The sequence below is a fragment of the Lepidochelys kempii genome, chromosome 8, assembly GCF_965140265.1.
Source record: "Lepidochelys kempii isolate rLepKem1 chromosome 8, rLepKem1.hap2, whole genome shotgun sequence".
NCBI lineage: Eukaryota > Metazoa > Chordata > Testudines > Cheloniidae > Lepidochelys > Lepidochelys kempii.
Window position 1 is genome coordinate 83,288,676 of NC_133263.1, and position 15,868 is coordinate 83,304,543.

A 15,868-nucleotide genomic window follows, 5' to 3' on the forward strand; every position below is an offset into this window, starting at 1 on the left:
TGGTGTTAAGACTTGCTTGGGCCCAGGGCCGATGCCCTGCCACCCAGGGCCAAAGCAGAAGTCTGAAGACTTCAGCTCTGGATGGCGGGGGTCAGGTTACAGGCCCCCTGCATTGGGCTGAAGCCCTTGGGCTTTGACCCCCTCCCCTCATGCCCAGGGTGTGGGGCTTGGGTTTTGGCTTTGCCTCCCCCCCCCCCGGATTTGTTCCCCCCTCCCAGGGTTGTGTAGTAATTTTTGTTGTCAGAAGGGGGTCATGGTGCAATGAAGCTTGAGAACCCCTGTTGTGCACCACTTTAGACTTAAAAATAATTGAGAGACAAGGTGGGTGCAGTAATATCTTTTATTGGACAAACTTCTGCTGGTTAAAAAGACAAACTCTTGAGCACCACGGAGCTCTTCTTCAGCTCTCTGATGCTCGAAAGCTTGTCTCATCTCACCAATCTTGTCTCTCTCATATCCTGGGGCCCACATGGCTACAACACTGCACATTAACAATAACTGTTTCATTAATTTTTCTCTATTTAGCATTTTTTAAATACAAACTGCAGTTCTCATTTTGGATATAAAATAGACTATTCAGGTTCCAGTCAATTCTACATTTATATTATGCACAAGCACAATGGGTTGCACCTACCAATAGGGGCACATTTGTTAGTAGGGTGGGAAAAACTGGGCCCACTAGAATGTAAAAGAAGACATTTCTATTGAACTTTGGTTTTGTAAAAATTAAATTTCCACATCCTCATGAGCAGTGTTAGGTGGCAGTGTTCTAAACATCTTATGTAGAATGGAGGGAGGAGAATGGACAGGGCTTCCTTTGACATCATCTCAGCTGGTGAGGTTGCTGGATAGAGCATGCTGTTTCCTTAGTACTTCCATTCCCAGTTTGATTCTTAATTAAATATCTCATTATTCAGTATACTTCAGTTTTATACATCACAATAAATTGTTAAAATGTGAATTTCTGGAACTGTGCCCCAAGGGAAATGAGTATCTTTCTTTTGAACTGAACAGGAAAGGTGAAAAAGATTCCACACTCTATCTGAAAATACTCTTTGGAGAAAATACATATAGTGAGATGAGATGCCAGGTCATGCATCTTGAAACAGACAGATCAGCAACAGTTTTTGGTATCTGTATTACACATACACATCAATTATTATTCTGATTTTAACAATATTTCAGTTGACATTTCACACAGATTCACAAGTAACATCACCACCTTTCTTGTATTCAGAATGTTTATCCATGATTTTACATTTTTTTGGGATTGGTTTCTGCAAGAGAAGCAGAAATATATTTAAATGAAATACAATTCCAATTTGTTTACATATTCGAAACTAGAAACTTTTAGCTACAAAGCTGCAGAGTTATTTGTAATTATCCCATATCAAGTTTATTATATATGGAGGGACATTTATCCCAATGTTGTGGCTGCCTTATGTCACACTTCTGGTGCAAAAGCAATTCTAAAGCAGCATGAAAGCCAGTGAGGCCAGCCATGGAAAGATCACTTCAGTTTGACATACAGGATCCTGCACCATCTTTACTCCTGACCGCTAGTGTAGGGAACGTGGCCAGGGAAAAGGGACTTGGCTACAAGCTCTCTGCACCCTGGTGATCCCCAGCTACTGTACTGGACTACATGGCAGTTGGCAGCCAGCACAAGTTATAGCAATCTGAAAGCTGCTCTAATTTATGCTATGAGACCAAGAGAGCACAAAGCACATTTTGTCCACATCTAAGGATCTGGGCCAGAAAGTGCAGAGTAAAGACAGTAGCTACTAAACCACTTGCAATCTAGCATATGGTGACAATAGTGCTTATAGTCTGCATTAGCAACTACTGTCAAGAAGTCATAAATGCTGGTGGCAGCACATTAAGATGCTACAGGTTATTCCATATTTTTATATATATAAAAATAAAATGTTTTAATCTGTTTTCCTTTAAAAATTGGATTGTGGAAGGGCACATTAACACAAATAAAAAAAATCTTACTCAACTCTTACTTTTGTTTTTGGCCTATAATGCAACATTAAACTTAAGACTTTCAGCCTTGAAGCCTTAAGTATCAGAACCTGGAACTGTAACTGTAATCTAAAATGTTATTTTAAAAGCTAAATATTTGTTCTATTATGTGCATCACTCAGATGCTGAAATACTCTATTGTTATAAAGTACCATAAAAAGGGTCTTTGTGGCTTCTCTAAAAGGGATACCCATGAAAAAGTTTTTCCTCAAACTTTTTATTCTGAAATTCAAGACAAGACTACACAAAAGATTCCCTGAACTGAGCACCAGTTGTATGTACTGAAAGACACACTTACCAAAACTCATATATAAAGTCCTCTCCCCAGCCGAAGGCTGGCTTTTTGAAAGAAATGACTGAGACTGATTTAATTGAGAAACAACATGTCTTTAGGTTTTATTATACATCCTTACTTTAAAATATAGTTAAAATGCTACATTTGAACCAAGAATGATACTAGTTTATTCATAATCACAGCATAGTTTTAAAAACTTAGAAAGATGAGTTTTAAACCAATTAATTAACCCGAAAAAACTGTCATTACTTTTAGAATATACCAAACAGTGATCTCACTCGTGATTTCAAACATCAACCTCAGTGATGATGTATTTACATATTTTAAGCCAACACCAATTAGCATTGAGTTTTTCATGTTCGTTTCACCTGCCCAAATTGTGACTGCATTTACTACATTACTCCATTATGTTTCAATACAAAATGACTGCTTACCTACACAAACACAAGTATAGGGTGTAGTTAAATATTTTGTCAAGTTTTGTTTGTTTGTTTATTTTGGGTTTTTTTTTGGCAGGTGTATCACATAAGTTGAAAGATGGGTATACCTTGGCTGAAACACTTTCTAGACATAAAGCACATTGCAGAGTTTGTACTGAACATTTCATATAATAAGGCTTAAAGACAAATTCATCTAATAACTCCATATACCACATACTACATAATATCTGTGGCAAGTGTACAGTATTTCATAAATACATTTTACCCAAATATTGCAGAAAAAACTTTGGGGTACATTATATATAAATACAGAGACAGCTGAGCTGTGATTTTTAATTTAGGTATATATACTGTAATATGCTCACCAGTTCTTTTCCTAATTTTTTTTTTAATCTCCCTGAGTCCATTCCATATTTAGCAACAGTTATATTTTCAGATGTTTGCTCAAAAACAGTAATGACAGCACTGGAGGAGGGGGAAAAGGCAAGGTACACTCAATTTAGATTTTTTTAAGCTTATTGTACTTTCTCTTCCAAAAGCCCATTGGCTGTGATGTGTCCACGACCACTTATGCAACCACTGACATGCCTTAGTGAATCAGCTCCAAGGTAGGCCATTAAAAGTTCAGTGCGACGCATTAGCAATTGCATAAGATCTTCAGCTAAACTCTCCATAGTTGAATATCGCACCTTTTCAAAGTCAAAAATGTCTTTGAGGAAGTAAAGAACTTGATCCTAGTGGATAAAAAAGAAAAACCTGTATTTACTTATAGCAATGTATAGAGTTTTGTTAAATATTAATTAAACAATGTTATATATTTTTCCTCATTTATACATAATCTCTCCAAAGCATACATAAAATATGCACACAAATTTATTGGGAAATTTCTTACTGTGTTTAACTCCCAACATTCAGTTACTAACTCTCTTGACTGTTTTAAAAAAAACCATTACAAATAGACACTGTCAGGTAGGTTTAGGCTCCAAAACCAACCTAAGATTAATAGAAATGTTCAGGATTAATATTTTTCTTAAGACGTTTTGCTGAGCTGCAGTGTTGGAAATAAACAAGAAAGCTTACAACAGCACTTCGATAGTGCATGGAAGAACAAGAAAGGGAACGGACTATAAATAAGTAAAACTGACCAATCTAGGTTCACTGTTCACACAAAATGAAATAAAAAATTAGAGCAACACCATAAATAGTGAATTGCAAATTATAGCCCTAATGTTGCAAGCAAACACTTATGTATACTAGTAGTCTCATGACTTCAGTTGGATTCTCATGTACAAAGTGTTACACAGACTCCTAAGTGTTTTCAAGACTGGGGGTCCTATGTTCTGACAATTCTTAGTGTGTTAATAACTTACAGCAGGGGTGGAGAACCTCCAGCCTGCTGCTTAATTTAATCTGGCTTGTGGCAAGTCTCTGCACTGTGGGCCAGAAGCCCTGAGCCTTGGTGCCTCCCCCTCCCTCCCACCCCATGGGGTTGTGTGTGGCCTGCGACTGAGCCTGCACCCCCACCCTAACCCCCTGCCCCAGGTCGGAACCCGCTCCTGCACCCCAACCTCCTCATCCCCAGCCACATCCCAGAGCCTGCACCCCCTCCCGCACCCCAACCTCCTGCCCCGAGCCTCCTCCTGCACCCTGAACTCCTCATTTCTGGCCCCACCCCAGAGCCTAGGTGAAGCCCCGAGCCACTGCACACCCCTCCCTCGCCCCATGGTGCTGCGTGCGGCCCGTGACTGATTTTTTTCTGTGGGTCAATGGCCCCTGATAGAAAAAAGGTTCCCCACCCCTGACTTACAGTATAATTAGCAACATAGGTAGGGATTGTTTTTCTAGTAGGGGGCAATTAATCCCTGTTATTTGTGGCAACTGGGATACATTATAATCAGGATGAATATTGACTAGCAAAGATTTTTTATATACATTATTTTTATCTTAATGGTGTCCCTTTAAGTAATATCCTCCCATCTGATTAGTGCTTTTTTATGTTAGATAAATGATCGTTACAAAAAGGATGCATACCTTAAAGAAGCAGCATAGATCATAAAGAGAGTTTCTAGGTCCCAAAAAGCCCCATGCCAAAACAGGACTCACATGCTCACAAATGGAATAGAAGTGTGCAAAAAAACCATCAGGTACCTGGTGATGTAAGTAGTAGAGAAAGGAGTTATTTTTCTCAGTATAAATCCCTATTATATCAAATTAAGGCATTATGTAAGTCTCTGGTAACTAGCCAAACTACTCATTTAAATTACATTGTATATCAAGTAAGTGGCAGGATTGTTAAAAGTTTTCATCTTCAGCAGTATTTTAGAATATAAACATTTTGAAGGAATCTCGATATAATATTGATAGTCATACATTAATAATTTAAGGCTAGAAAAGACCATCAAATCTAGTCCAGTGGTTCTCAATTGATTTACCACTGTGCGCCAGATATGCAGCTCTGTGTGTTATGGGGGCCGCATCCACACAATATATATACTACCTGTATGGACCTGAGGATGTCACATGCGCTGTAGCTGTGTGCTCATTGTGTGGCAAACGGCCTGTGGGTTGAGAACCACTGATATAGTATAATACTCTTATATAACACAAATCATAGAATTTCATCCAGTTACACCTGGATTGTTTGTTTAAAGCACCTTTCTGAAAGCATCCTGTCCACCACTTCTTTTGCTAACTTGTTCCAATGGTTAATCATTCATTGATAAAGTTAGATCTTGTTTCTAATTTGAGTATGGCTGGCTTTAACTTGCAGCCATTGATTCCTACTATGACTTTCTCCACTAGATCAAAGAGCCCTTTAGTACCTGGTATTTTATCCTTGGAAAGTACATACACAACATCATCAAATCATCTCTTGGTCTTCTTTTTGATAAACTAAACATATATGGCCTGAGAGGGTTGATATATAAACAAATGTGTCTACTACATCTATTTGCGTATTTTATTTATTCCTTCAGACTTAAATAGCTATTGATGGCCAGCCTAATCTGTCAACACCCATTTCAAACTAAAATACAATAAAATATAGAAAATTATGCACACACCAATGAATGGCCACCAATCCACCCCCCTTTCCCAAGCAAAACAAAAACAAAACAAAAAACCCTTCAACTAGTCTCAACCTTAGCCCCAAAGACTTACATATGTGCTTAACTTTTTGCACTGTGAGTTGACCCATTAGTCAACAAGACCAGTCACACTGAGTCAAGTTAAGCACTTGCAGGATTGGGACTTCAGTGTACAGGGAATTAAACAGAAAAATAATCTATGCACTGAAATGATGAAAATAGACTCATTATTACTACTTTTTTAAGTACACGCTCTTACAAACTGTTAGCATGGAAACAAATGTCTCGTTTACTGGAGTAAAGATTCACAATTTGCAAAAGATGGTTACTTACCTGTACTGTAACTATTGTTCTTTGAGATGTGGACACAGACATGTATTCCACTTAGGTGTGTGCACCCCCAGCACTCCGAAACTGGAGAACTTTGCCCAGTAGTACCTGTAGGGTTAGTGCTTTCATCCTATGGCTCTTGTTCTTCCCCAGGCTATTTAAGGACAGCACCATCCCAACCCCCCTCAGTTCCTTCACACTAAATGTCAAGAGTAGAGATTTTGATGCAGACGGGATGGAGGGTGGGTCATGGATTACACATCTGCACCTATATCTCAAAGAACAAGAGTTACAGTACTGGTAAGTAACCGTCTTTTCTTCTTCAAGGAAATTTGCAGACATGTATTCCATTTAGGTGACTCACAAGCTCAGAGTCTACTTAAACAATGACTGCAGGACTGCCTTCCCAAAGTTTGCATCTGACCTAGACACAGTAGTAATTATACAGTGCCTAGTAAAAGTATGTACAGAAGGCCACGTAGCAGTCCTGCAAATGTCAAATACCAAAACATCACTGAGGAATGCTATCAACATTGCTTGGGCCCTTGTCGAATGAGCCCGCAACCTCCGTGGAAGCATCGCTTGAACTACTTCATATGCTGATGTAATATAGAAAATTATCAATCTGGAAATCGTTTGCACAGAGACCATTTGACCCCTCAATCTATCTGCGTAGGAGAAAATCAGACGAGGCGATGACTGAAAAGGCTGAGTTCTGTGTAGATAGAACATCAAGCGTGGTCTCAAATCCAACATGTGAAATCGCTGTTCATCTGCGCTGGAGTGCAGTTTAGGAAAGGACACCGGTAAGTAAATTGATTAAATTGTAAAACCATTTTTAACAAAAATTTTGGGTGCGTATGTAAAGCCACTTTGTCCTTGAAAACCTGTATGTTGGAGAGTCTGCCAGTAAGACCTCCCATACTCTCCTTGCAAATGTAATAGCCACAAGAAAGGATGTCTTCTGACACAGGAAGGACAGAGAATAGGTTGCCAGGGGCTTGAACACAGGACCCATGATGGCAGTCAGGGCAGTATTAAGGTTCCACAAGGGAAGTGGCTCTTTCACAGACAGTTGGAGACAAATGACTCCCATTAGACATCTCAACACCATGGGGTTTGGGAAAACTGACCTCCCTTCGATGGGTGGATGAAATGCCAAGATCGCTGCTAACCCTCAATGGACTGAGACACAGATCAAAAGACTAAGATGTAACAGGTACTCCACAATGTCCTGAACGTATGCCAGCTGAATTCCCCAAGCAAGCCACAAACTGAAAACTGCTCACACTTGGCCAAATAAGTCACCCTAGTAGAAAGCTTCCCACTGTTACACAACACCTGTCCAACAACATCCAAACTTCATTCCTTCTGCTCATCTAGCCATGCAAGCATTCATGCCATGAAATAAAGAGTATTGAGTGCTGGATGCAAAACATGACCATGATGTTGAGTCAGTAGTAGGTCAGGATGAAGAGAGAGAGATGGGAGTCTAAACCAATAGACCGAGTAGGTCAGAGAACCAACATTGCCTCAACCAAGGTGGAGCAATGAGGATTAGTTTGGCATGATCCCACTTCAGCTTGAGAATGACGTGTGGGATGATTAGCATCAGAGCGAAGGCGTACATCAGATTCAACCCCCAGTTAAGGTGGAAGGCATTGGTTAAAGAGCCTGGATTGAGACCTGCTTGAGATTAAAATTGATGGCACGTCTTGCTGTCTCTCGTTGCAAACGGATCAATAGCTGGAATACCTTATTCCACTAAGAGGGACTTCAGCACAATGGACTTTAGAGACCACTTGTGATTCTGGGAGAAATTCCTGCTTAGGTGATCTGCCAAGAGATTCTGGACCCCAGGTAAGTGTGCTGCTATGGGAATGATGCTCTCCCTGTTTCAGAACTGCCACAACTTGATTGCCTCCCAACACATCTGGTTAGAGTGGGCCTCCCTGCTTGTTCACATAACGCACTGCAGTGGTATTGTCAATGAGTATATGAACCACTGTGCCATGATGTGACCCAGAAAGGCTTGACAGGCGTTGTAAATGGCTTGGAGTTCCAGGATATTGATAGAGAGGGAAACTTCCTGTTCCAACCACAACCCTGCATTTTTAATACACCTAGATGTGCTCCCTAAATTATTGAGGAGGCATTGGTGACTATAATTCTGGCCGGTGGAAGATGTGCAAAGGGAACACATTGGCATACGTTGCTCTGAACTGTCGACCACTCAAAGGAGGCTAGGATTGCCAGAGGCACAAAGACAACCTTGTCCAGCGAAAGACACCTTGATCGATAGACAAACTTTGGGGATCAGGAAATACTTGGAAGAAAAACCCTTTCCTTGATGTTGCAGGGGAATTTTCTCAGTAGTACCCTGTGTAAGAACAGTCTGGACCTGCTGCAAGAGCAATGTCTCGTGAGGGGGTCCCTGAAGGGGTATGGGGAGAGGCGACAGGAATTGTAGGGCATAACCTAATATCATGTGCTTAGGACTCATTTGTCTGTGGCAACCATATCGCAAGTACTGTAAAAGCAAGACAGCCTGTCTCTGAACTGAGGAGGGGAGGTCACAACTAGAACACTGTCCTGGACATGCAAGTCAAAATGGATGCTGGAGGATGATGAGCTGGCTGGTTGAAATTTACTCCCAAGGAATTCTGCACCAAAAAATTAAAAATTCTGTGCACAATATTTTAAAATTCTGCAAATTTTTTGTCAAAGCAACACAATATGATCCATCTAATTTCAATTATTTTGGTAATTTATTTAAGCTACAATACAATGGATGGAGAATGGGAACCAGATCTCTAGAAGCCCTGGGAGTCAGCTGGTGGGAACAGAGAAGCCTCCCCTGATGGAGCAAACAAACCATTAGCCTTGTCCGACATCTAATAAGAAAAACTCATCAGTGCCGAGGATGAATGAGTGATCAACACCATCGGTATCAGGAGAGGCATCAACCTTTAGCCAGCACTGGCGCAAACGAGCGTGCCAAAACCCATGTCAGCACCAAATCCAACAAAGGGGTCCATAGTACACACATCATCGGAGCCAAAGAAAGTATCTGCACTGATGATTTTTTGGTACTGCAAAAGACATTGGCTGTGACTCTGTGGTTTGAGACCCGGACAGTGCAAAATGTGGTACCAAGGAGTGAGACACCTACATGACCTGAACAGACAACAGCAATGGTGCAGCAGAAGATGATGATGTAGAAGCCATGGCAACTGACAACACCTGAACTATAGGGAAAATCAGGAATGGAAAGGCAGAGCAGGTCAGATGTCGTCTAGTATGCCAATGGCATGAAGATGATCAGTGCCAATGCTGCCATCACTGGTATCAAACTCAACAGAAGCCCCATGGCCAGAAACAGAGTCAACAGTACAGAGTCCAAATGAACTTGGCATGATACCGGGGAGTGGTTAGATAGGCCAGCTCCATCATGAGTACCAAAGGACTCATGGTGCCAGTCAGCACTCCTCTTAAACAACTAAGAGAAATCCCTCCAAGTCCTGAAAAAAACCTGACTGAGGAACCAAGGAAGAAGAAAGATATCTCTTCCTGCTAGAGGGAGCACCGGATCTTAGGCCAGGAGCCACATTTCAGGTTGGCTCCAAAGGAAAGCACAGGGCCAGACAATCTGAAGAGGTTCCCATAGAGCAAAGCAGGAGGCCCACTTTGGCAAAGAGCTGCTAGTTTCAGATGCAAGGCTCTCGCCATCTAAGCGCTCTTCTTAAACAACTAGCATATAGCGCACCTTTCCTTAAATGTGCCCCTCTCCACGAGTGTGGGGGGTCACTACTGTGGATAGTTAACCCACATGACAGACAATATTTAAACCCCAGAGAGGGAATCGCCCAGGGCAACTATCTATCCTAACTACTGTAACTAAATCTAAAGGTACTACTAAGCTACAAGACCTAGCAATGAATTATATACAATAAATTCCCAGAGAAACTGAGAAAAAAAGGTGAGGTAAACCACCACATAGAATGCACCAACTGTAGCTACAGGTGGTGAGAAGAACCTGAGGGGGGTTGGGGTGGTGCTGCCCTTAAATAATTTGGTGAGGGACTAGTGCCACAGGGCACAAGCGCCACCCCTATGAATTCTGCAAACATTTCCAGCTTCAGTGTGTTGGGGGTGTGCACACCTAAGTGGAATACATGTTTGGAACCATTCAAAGAACTATATTGATACAGTGGTAACTCAAGTGGTAACTTGAGTGATAACTTGAGTGAGTGATAACTCAAGATTCCTGTCTCCTATTCAGACCGTATGATTTTTAAATGATCTATTACAAAGTGTACCATTACAAATGAAGGCAACCTTCTGAAAAATGGATTTGTTAAGAATGGCCAACATGATTTGCCTGAGATCAGAAGTCAGTGGTAGAGAAAGGATACTCAGAGTGCTAGCTGAGATTCAGGACAACTAGATTAAATTCTTTACTCTGCCACAGATTTCTTGCATAACCTTGGGAAAGTCACTTAGTCTCTATGGCTGAACTCCCCTTGTGTAAAATTTGGGAATAATGGTACCTCCATACCTCCCACAGGAATGCTGAGAGAATAAATACATTGAATCCCTTAGCATTTAGATAATATGGTAATGGAGGCCATGTAAGTACTTCTATCCAGACAGGACTAGAGGCAGATCTTGACTCCAAATTCTGTGCTCTACCCACAAAAACATTCTGCCTCCCTTGCAAGTGTCTTCAAGCCTCAGGGCATGTCTACACTACTAACTTAAGCAGACCTATATTTTTGTCAACTTATAGCCACTGCAGTAATTACTGCAGTGGTGCATGTCTACACTACCCTCCTTCGGTCAGTGATGCGCTCCTCACCAGGAGCCCTTCCACCAACTTAAGAAGGGCAATGCAGAGGACTGAGAGCCCAGGCTCTCAGTTCTGTGCGTAGCTCCTTGCCGAGAGCCTGCTAGCCCATCCTCTCCTCCAGCTCTCAGCTCCCTGTGCCGGGAGCCCAGGAGGCAGCACAGCTACGAGCAGGGAGTCAGGCAGGGGCAGCCGGGCTCTTGGCTGGAAGCCCAGGCATCCCTCCCTGGGATGACAGACCAGGAGCCAATGTAAGTAACCCGCAGTGTGTACTGTGTAGCCCTAACTAAAATGACATAAGCACTATGCCTCTCGTGCAGGTGGAGTTATTATGTGGGTGTAGTAGGGCACTCACATCAGCAGGAGCAAAGCTGTAGTGTGGACACTGACAAAGTTTGGTCAATTTAAGCTCCTTACATCACATCCCTCCCACCCCATAGTGTGTGTCTGTCACACACACATACACACAGTCTTTCACACTTACCTCCCAACACATAACTTGTATTGTTGTTACTTCTTGATACTTCTTGCAGTGCACATATATTCTCTACAATTTTATTCTTTCCAAGTGCTGTTATTTTAGTTTTCTGACTGGTCTATGAATTTCCTAATTTTTATTTCTCCCTTATGCTTAAATTTAATTATTTGATTAGTGAGTTAAAATGTCTAACCTGTCCTGGCTGGAATAATTATCCCTGCGGTAACTTTTAAAAATATATATATATTATACCTATTTTTTTTGTTTCTACTGGTGGCACACATCCACACATTACCTTGATATTGGTGAACATAACAAAATTCATTCCACACATGGATGGAAAAGATTAGAGGGAATATTGCAAAAAATTAGTTGTCATCTTACTCTCTATGAAACCACATTAATTGACATGGTAGACTTTACACATGTACACTTTTAAGTGTCTGCAGGAGCAGGACTTTGTAATTTACTTCTTTGATGGCACATAGCATGACTTCAAACTTCTAGTATTCTAGGAGTTGGTCACTCAAGTTTGGTCAGAATCTCTGAATTATAAAATTAAACAGGCTTCAGATTAGATATCAGGACAATTTACCTTCATTTGCTGCCTTTTTTGCTTCAGTACTGACCAGCAGCTTGAAGCCACAGCCTAAATATAAGAAGAAATTATTTATGTAACTTCTACACAAGAAAACGATTTAAAAAACAGTAGACTATAAGATCTTGCATTTGATGACCAGTTATTTCCTTTATTTTAATGCTGTGATAGCATAAGTTCAAACATAAAATGTTATCTGTTGTGAATAGCTCATTTTACTATCAGTTCATATTTCTTATGTTTAAATTTTAAAAAATGAAATTGTGTATTTTCCAGAAATTTCTGTCTCATTTTGCATTGGTGCCAAATTGTATTTGAATTACTAAGTCTCCTGTTTTTCACAATTTAACATTAGCAACACTTAAATTCAACCTCGCAGACACACAGTATGCTGTGTGCCAAAATGTGTGTTCCAAAACCATAACTATCTCAGATTTTAAAAGGAAGCATATGAATACACAGTAATGGCCTTTTTCACTTTAAGAAAGAACATACTTGAAATAGTTTTGCATACAGCTATGGAGTTTTGTCCAAATAAGGAACTGAGCAATATAACATATTGATGGCAAATCGAGGCTCCCCTCCCCCCACAGCACATAACAGCATTCTGATGGAATGTGATGCTACTTCAATACCATGAGGAAACTTGCTACTCACAAAACACAACTTTCCACATATGCTACAAAAAATATGTGCCTTACCTTTTTTCTGTAGAAGAAATATTTCAATTGAAGGGTAAAAAATAAAAAAGGAAAAGGAAAACCAGCAGTTTATAGTTCTAAATAGATGCAATGACAGCAACATCTCTCACCTATGAACAACTGGCCACACCACAATCCCTTCCTTCAAACATGCATGGATAAGCTCAGTTATTATTATGAACATTTTCTAGCAAGCAAAACAGGCTGATGCACCTATGAAAAAAACCTAAAATAAGTTTCTGAAAATGTTATGAATATCTGAGTCTTTGTATATTTTACAATGCTTGCTACTTTCCATACCTGACCAGTACAATTCTGGGATATGAACGAATAGATTTCCCCCATAAATCAGTATATCTTATTTCAAAATGTGATTAACATACACACCAGCCTTGCAAAATTCTACACATCCAGGGCAAATATTTCTTTTTGCCAAGTGAGTATAAGTTTTTTATAATTATAATCAAGCATCATGGCAAACGGCTGGCAAGTAAGTCTAATAAATTTTAAAAATTAAGATTTTGCAAGACTGACAAGTGTAGTAGTTTTTGCTCAGGAATATTTTAGGACTGAGCTATAGTTGGAAATGGAATTACCTCTGACAGAGAGAAAGGTCTCCCCAGATCAGAGTTGAAGCCACCCATTGTGTTTACTTGCACAGTTCGTAGCCCCTGGATAAAAAGGATGAGTTCACTTGCTACAGATGCTGGTATCCTAATCTTTAAGGATAAGACAGGTATCTATTCCCAATAGTATACTTATTTAAAAATTTTAGAAAGGAATGTTGAAACTAATGTAATTTTATCATGTCTCCTATCAGTTACAATAATCTATAAGAATCATCGTATAAGGAATTTTAAAAACCACTTACAGTTTCTTTAAAGGAGGAATTTAGCCAACGGTTGTTTACTACATTCTGTATAGATGTGGGTGGATTCTCTAAATCTTCAAAGGAATCCATTAATATAAAATCCAGAACAATGTCGTAAAAATTTAGATTTTTCACCTGCATTCAGTTAGAATAAGATCAAAATAACTTAACTTCTCTTTCAATACTGGAACAGAGCATAAGCCAGTATTCCATACTCTATATATAGATCAGGCAGATTTATCATTTTAAGTTATTTAGGTAACACTAAAAAGCATTTCACTAATGGAAAAGAACCTGACATTGCAACTCAGCGGTACAGAGGTTTTAAAAAAAGAAGTAGAAGCACATTTCTCTAAATCATCTGAAGTATAAAAAAGCAGCTGGATTTCTCATACTTATGATTAATAAATATCAATTTTGAGAGGGGAAACAGGTTGTATAATCAAGTTTAATGAGGAAAAAAGCACTACAGAAATCCTAACTTACCCCCCTGGCAGCAAGTTCCATTTCAGTATTATCCCAGTGGTCTGTTTTCTCTAAAAAATGTATCATTTCATCAAAGACTTCTTCAAATTTCTTTGGATTCTGTGAAATACAGCCAGTTAAGTGTCATATTTCCTAGTATGGACGACTTGTTTTAGGACGACTTGTTTTAGTTCTAAACTCCTAAAAGGCAAGTGTTTTGGGGTTTTTTTTTTTGTTTTTTGTTTAATGTGCCTAGAGAATTTATCATGGTCAACTCTAAGACCAGACAAATGAACTTTGATCTCTGGTTACAATGAATACACTAAAGTAACAACAAAAAAGGTATTTACCTTTCGAGCTCTCACAATTAAAGCCGACAAAATTTTTCTTCCACTCTCAGCAAGAAATAGTCTGTTAGCTGTTTCTGAAAGAATTACCTAGAAAAATTTCCAGGCAATACAGACCTATAAGTACACAATTTATTTATGAAGGGAATTGCATTAAATGAGGCTATTAGTTTATTTAGTCAAATCAAACTAAGAGATGCTTGATATTAATACAGTATGCAAGTACAATACTTCTAACCAATCCAGGAAGCAAAGGTTCCAAGGATACTCAAAAAGATAGGTCTCCCATCCAGTGATGCACATCATTATCAAAGATGCCATTCATTTTGTCTTAACATATTGTCCCTGATTCAGAAAGGTACTTAAGCATGTCCTTTAAATTGTAGGCACCTGAATGCAACAACATTCTTAGGTAGATAAAATGTTACTCAAAACGCTTTAAAATTAATGAAAAAACTCTCAAAAGTTCATAGTTCTCAAAACATAAAAAAGCCACTCCTTCAGTGAGCTGAATATTAAACAAAAATATGCTGTTCTCAAACAGCATTCAATAATTACAATATATAACTATTACACTAAAAATAGGTCACTGAAGAAGTAGGGCTAGACAAAAACCTCTTAGCTTTGACCTAACTCTGCTCTGCATATTGTAGAAGAAAGAGAATGTGTGAGAGAGAGTGTATGCACCACACTGATAACTAAGTATTTACCTGAAAAGCCTGCCGAATACAGTGAAGTTTAGCAAGAAAGTCACTATCTCCTAGACACTCCAACATTTCAGTCCTACATAAAATGGAAAAAAGTTGTAAACTATATTTAAAAAACCAAAACACAGTACAATTTGACTAGGATTTATTTAGAAATAGCATCCATTACTCTGGGGTTAGGAGATTAAATGTAGTATTAAGTAGAGTATTTATCTTTATTCCTTGGCTTTTCTTGGAAATTAATTAGTAAATATAAATCAATACCTTAATATTCTGGAATGAATTTTGCCCTCTTCTGCTAAGTGCATAGCTTCTTCATATAATGGACAATGGCAAAGAGACTCTAGACCATAGGTATTTCGGATCTCTCTGTGTTCAGTAAGCTGAAAGATATTTTTTGTTAAAGCTTATTAACTAACTTGCTAAAATGATTTTAAAAGTAAAATAAATTAATTCAAAGTCTGCTTGATAGTCTGATGAAAGGAATATTATTTTCTACGTTGGTTAACTGTATCTATAACTGGTCAACACTCAATACTAAAAACAAAACAACATTCTAGAACATTGTGGATTTTAAAATGAAAGCTATGGTTTCAGATTTGAGCTTCTGCAGAGTTAAATTGTAGAACAGGTTCAGATTAGCGTGTTCAGAATTTGAATACTTAAACCCATAGGG

The 15,868-nt window shown here is 39.2% G+C and overlaps 2 protein-coding genes across 6 annotated transcripts in view; both read right to left on the reverse strand.

Annotated features, from left to right (window-relative positions):
• The window catches only part of NEXN (nexilin F-actin binding protein), a 52,396-nt gene extending 51,021 nt beyond the window's left edge, over window positions 1-1,375 (reverse strand). The window contains exon 1 of the mRNA XM_073357277.1: window positions 1,223-1,375. The gene's annotated coding sequence lies outside the window, so the exon portion shown is untranslated. The remainder of the gene's footprint in view (window positions 1-1,222) is intronic.
• Window positions 1,376-2,394: 1,019 nt separating this feature from the next.
• MIGA1 (mitoguardin 1) overlaps window positions 2,395-15,868 on the reverse strand; it is a 56,033-nt gene continuing 42,559 nt past the window's right edge. For 3 of the 5 annotated variants that reach the window (XM_073357291.1, XM_073357290.1, XM_073357293.1), the window contains 8 exons: window positions 15,457-15,575; window positions 15,196-15,268; window positions 14,489-14,575; window positions 14,160-14,258; window positions 13,674-13,808; window positions 12,099-12,152; window positions 4,795-4,911; window positions 2,395-3,497 (listed from right to left, as the gene is read on the reverse strand). In XM_073357291.1, coding sequence (XP_073213392.1) covers window positions 3,279-3,497; window positions 4,795-4,911; window positions 12,099-12,152; window positions 13,674-13,808; window positions 14,160-14,258; window positions 14,489-14,575; window positions 15,196-15,268; window positions 15,457-15,575 — 903 coding nt within the window. In that variant the 3' untranslated portion in view covers window positions 2,395-3,278. Of the gene's footprint in view, window positions 3,498-4,794; window positions 4,912-12,095; window positions 12,153-12,912; window positions 13,016-13,673; window positions 13,809-14,159; window positions 14,259-14,488; window positions 14,576-15,195; window positions 15,269-15,456; window positions 15,576-15,868 lie in introns of those variants that run through there. The other 2 variants (XM_073357294.1, XR_012160438.1) reach the window with 2 other exon arrangements.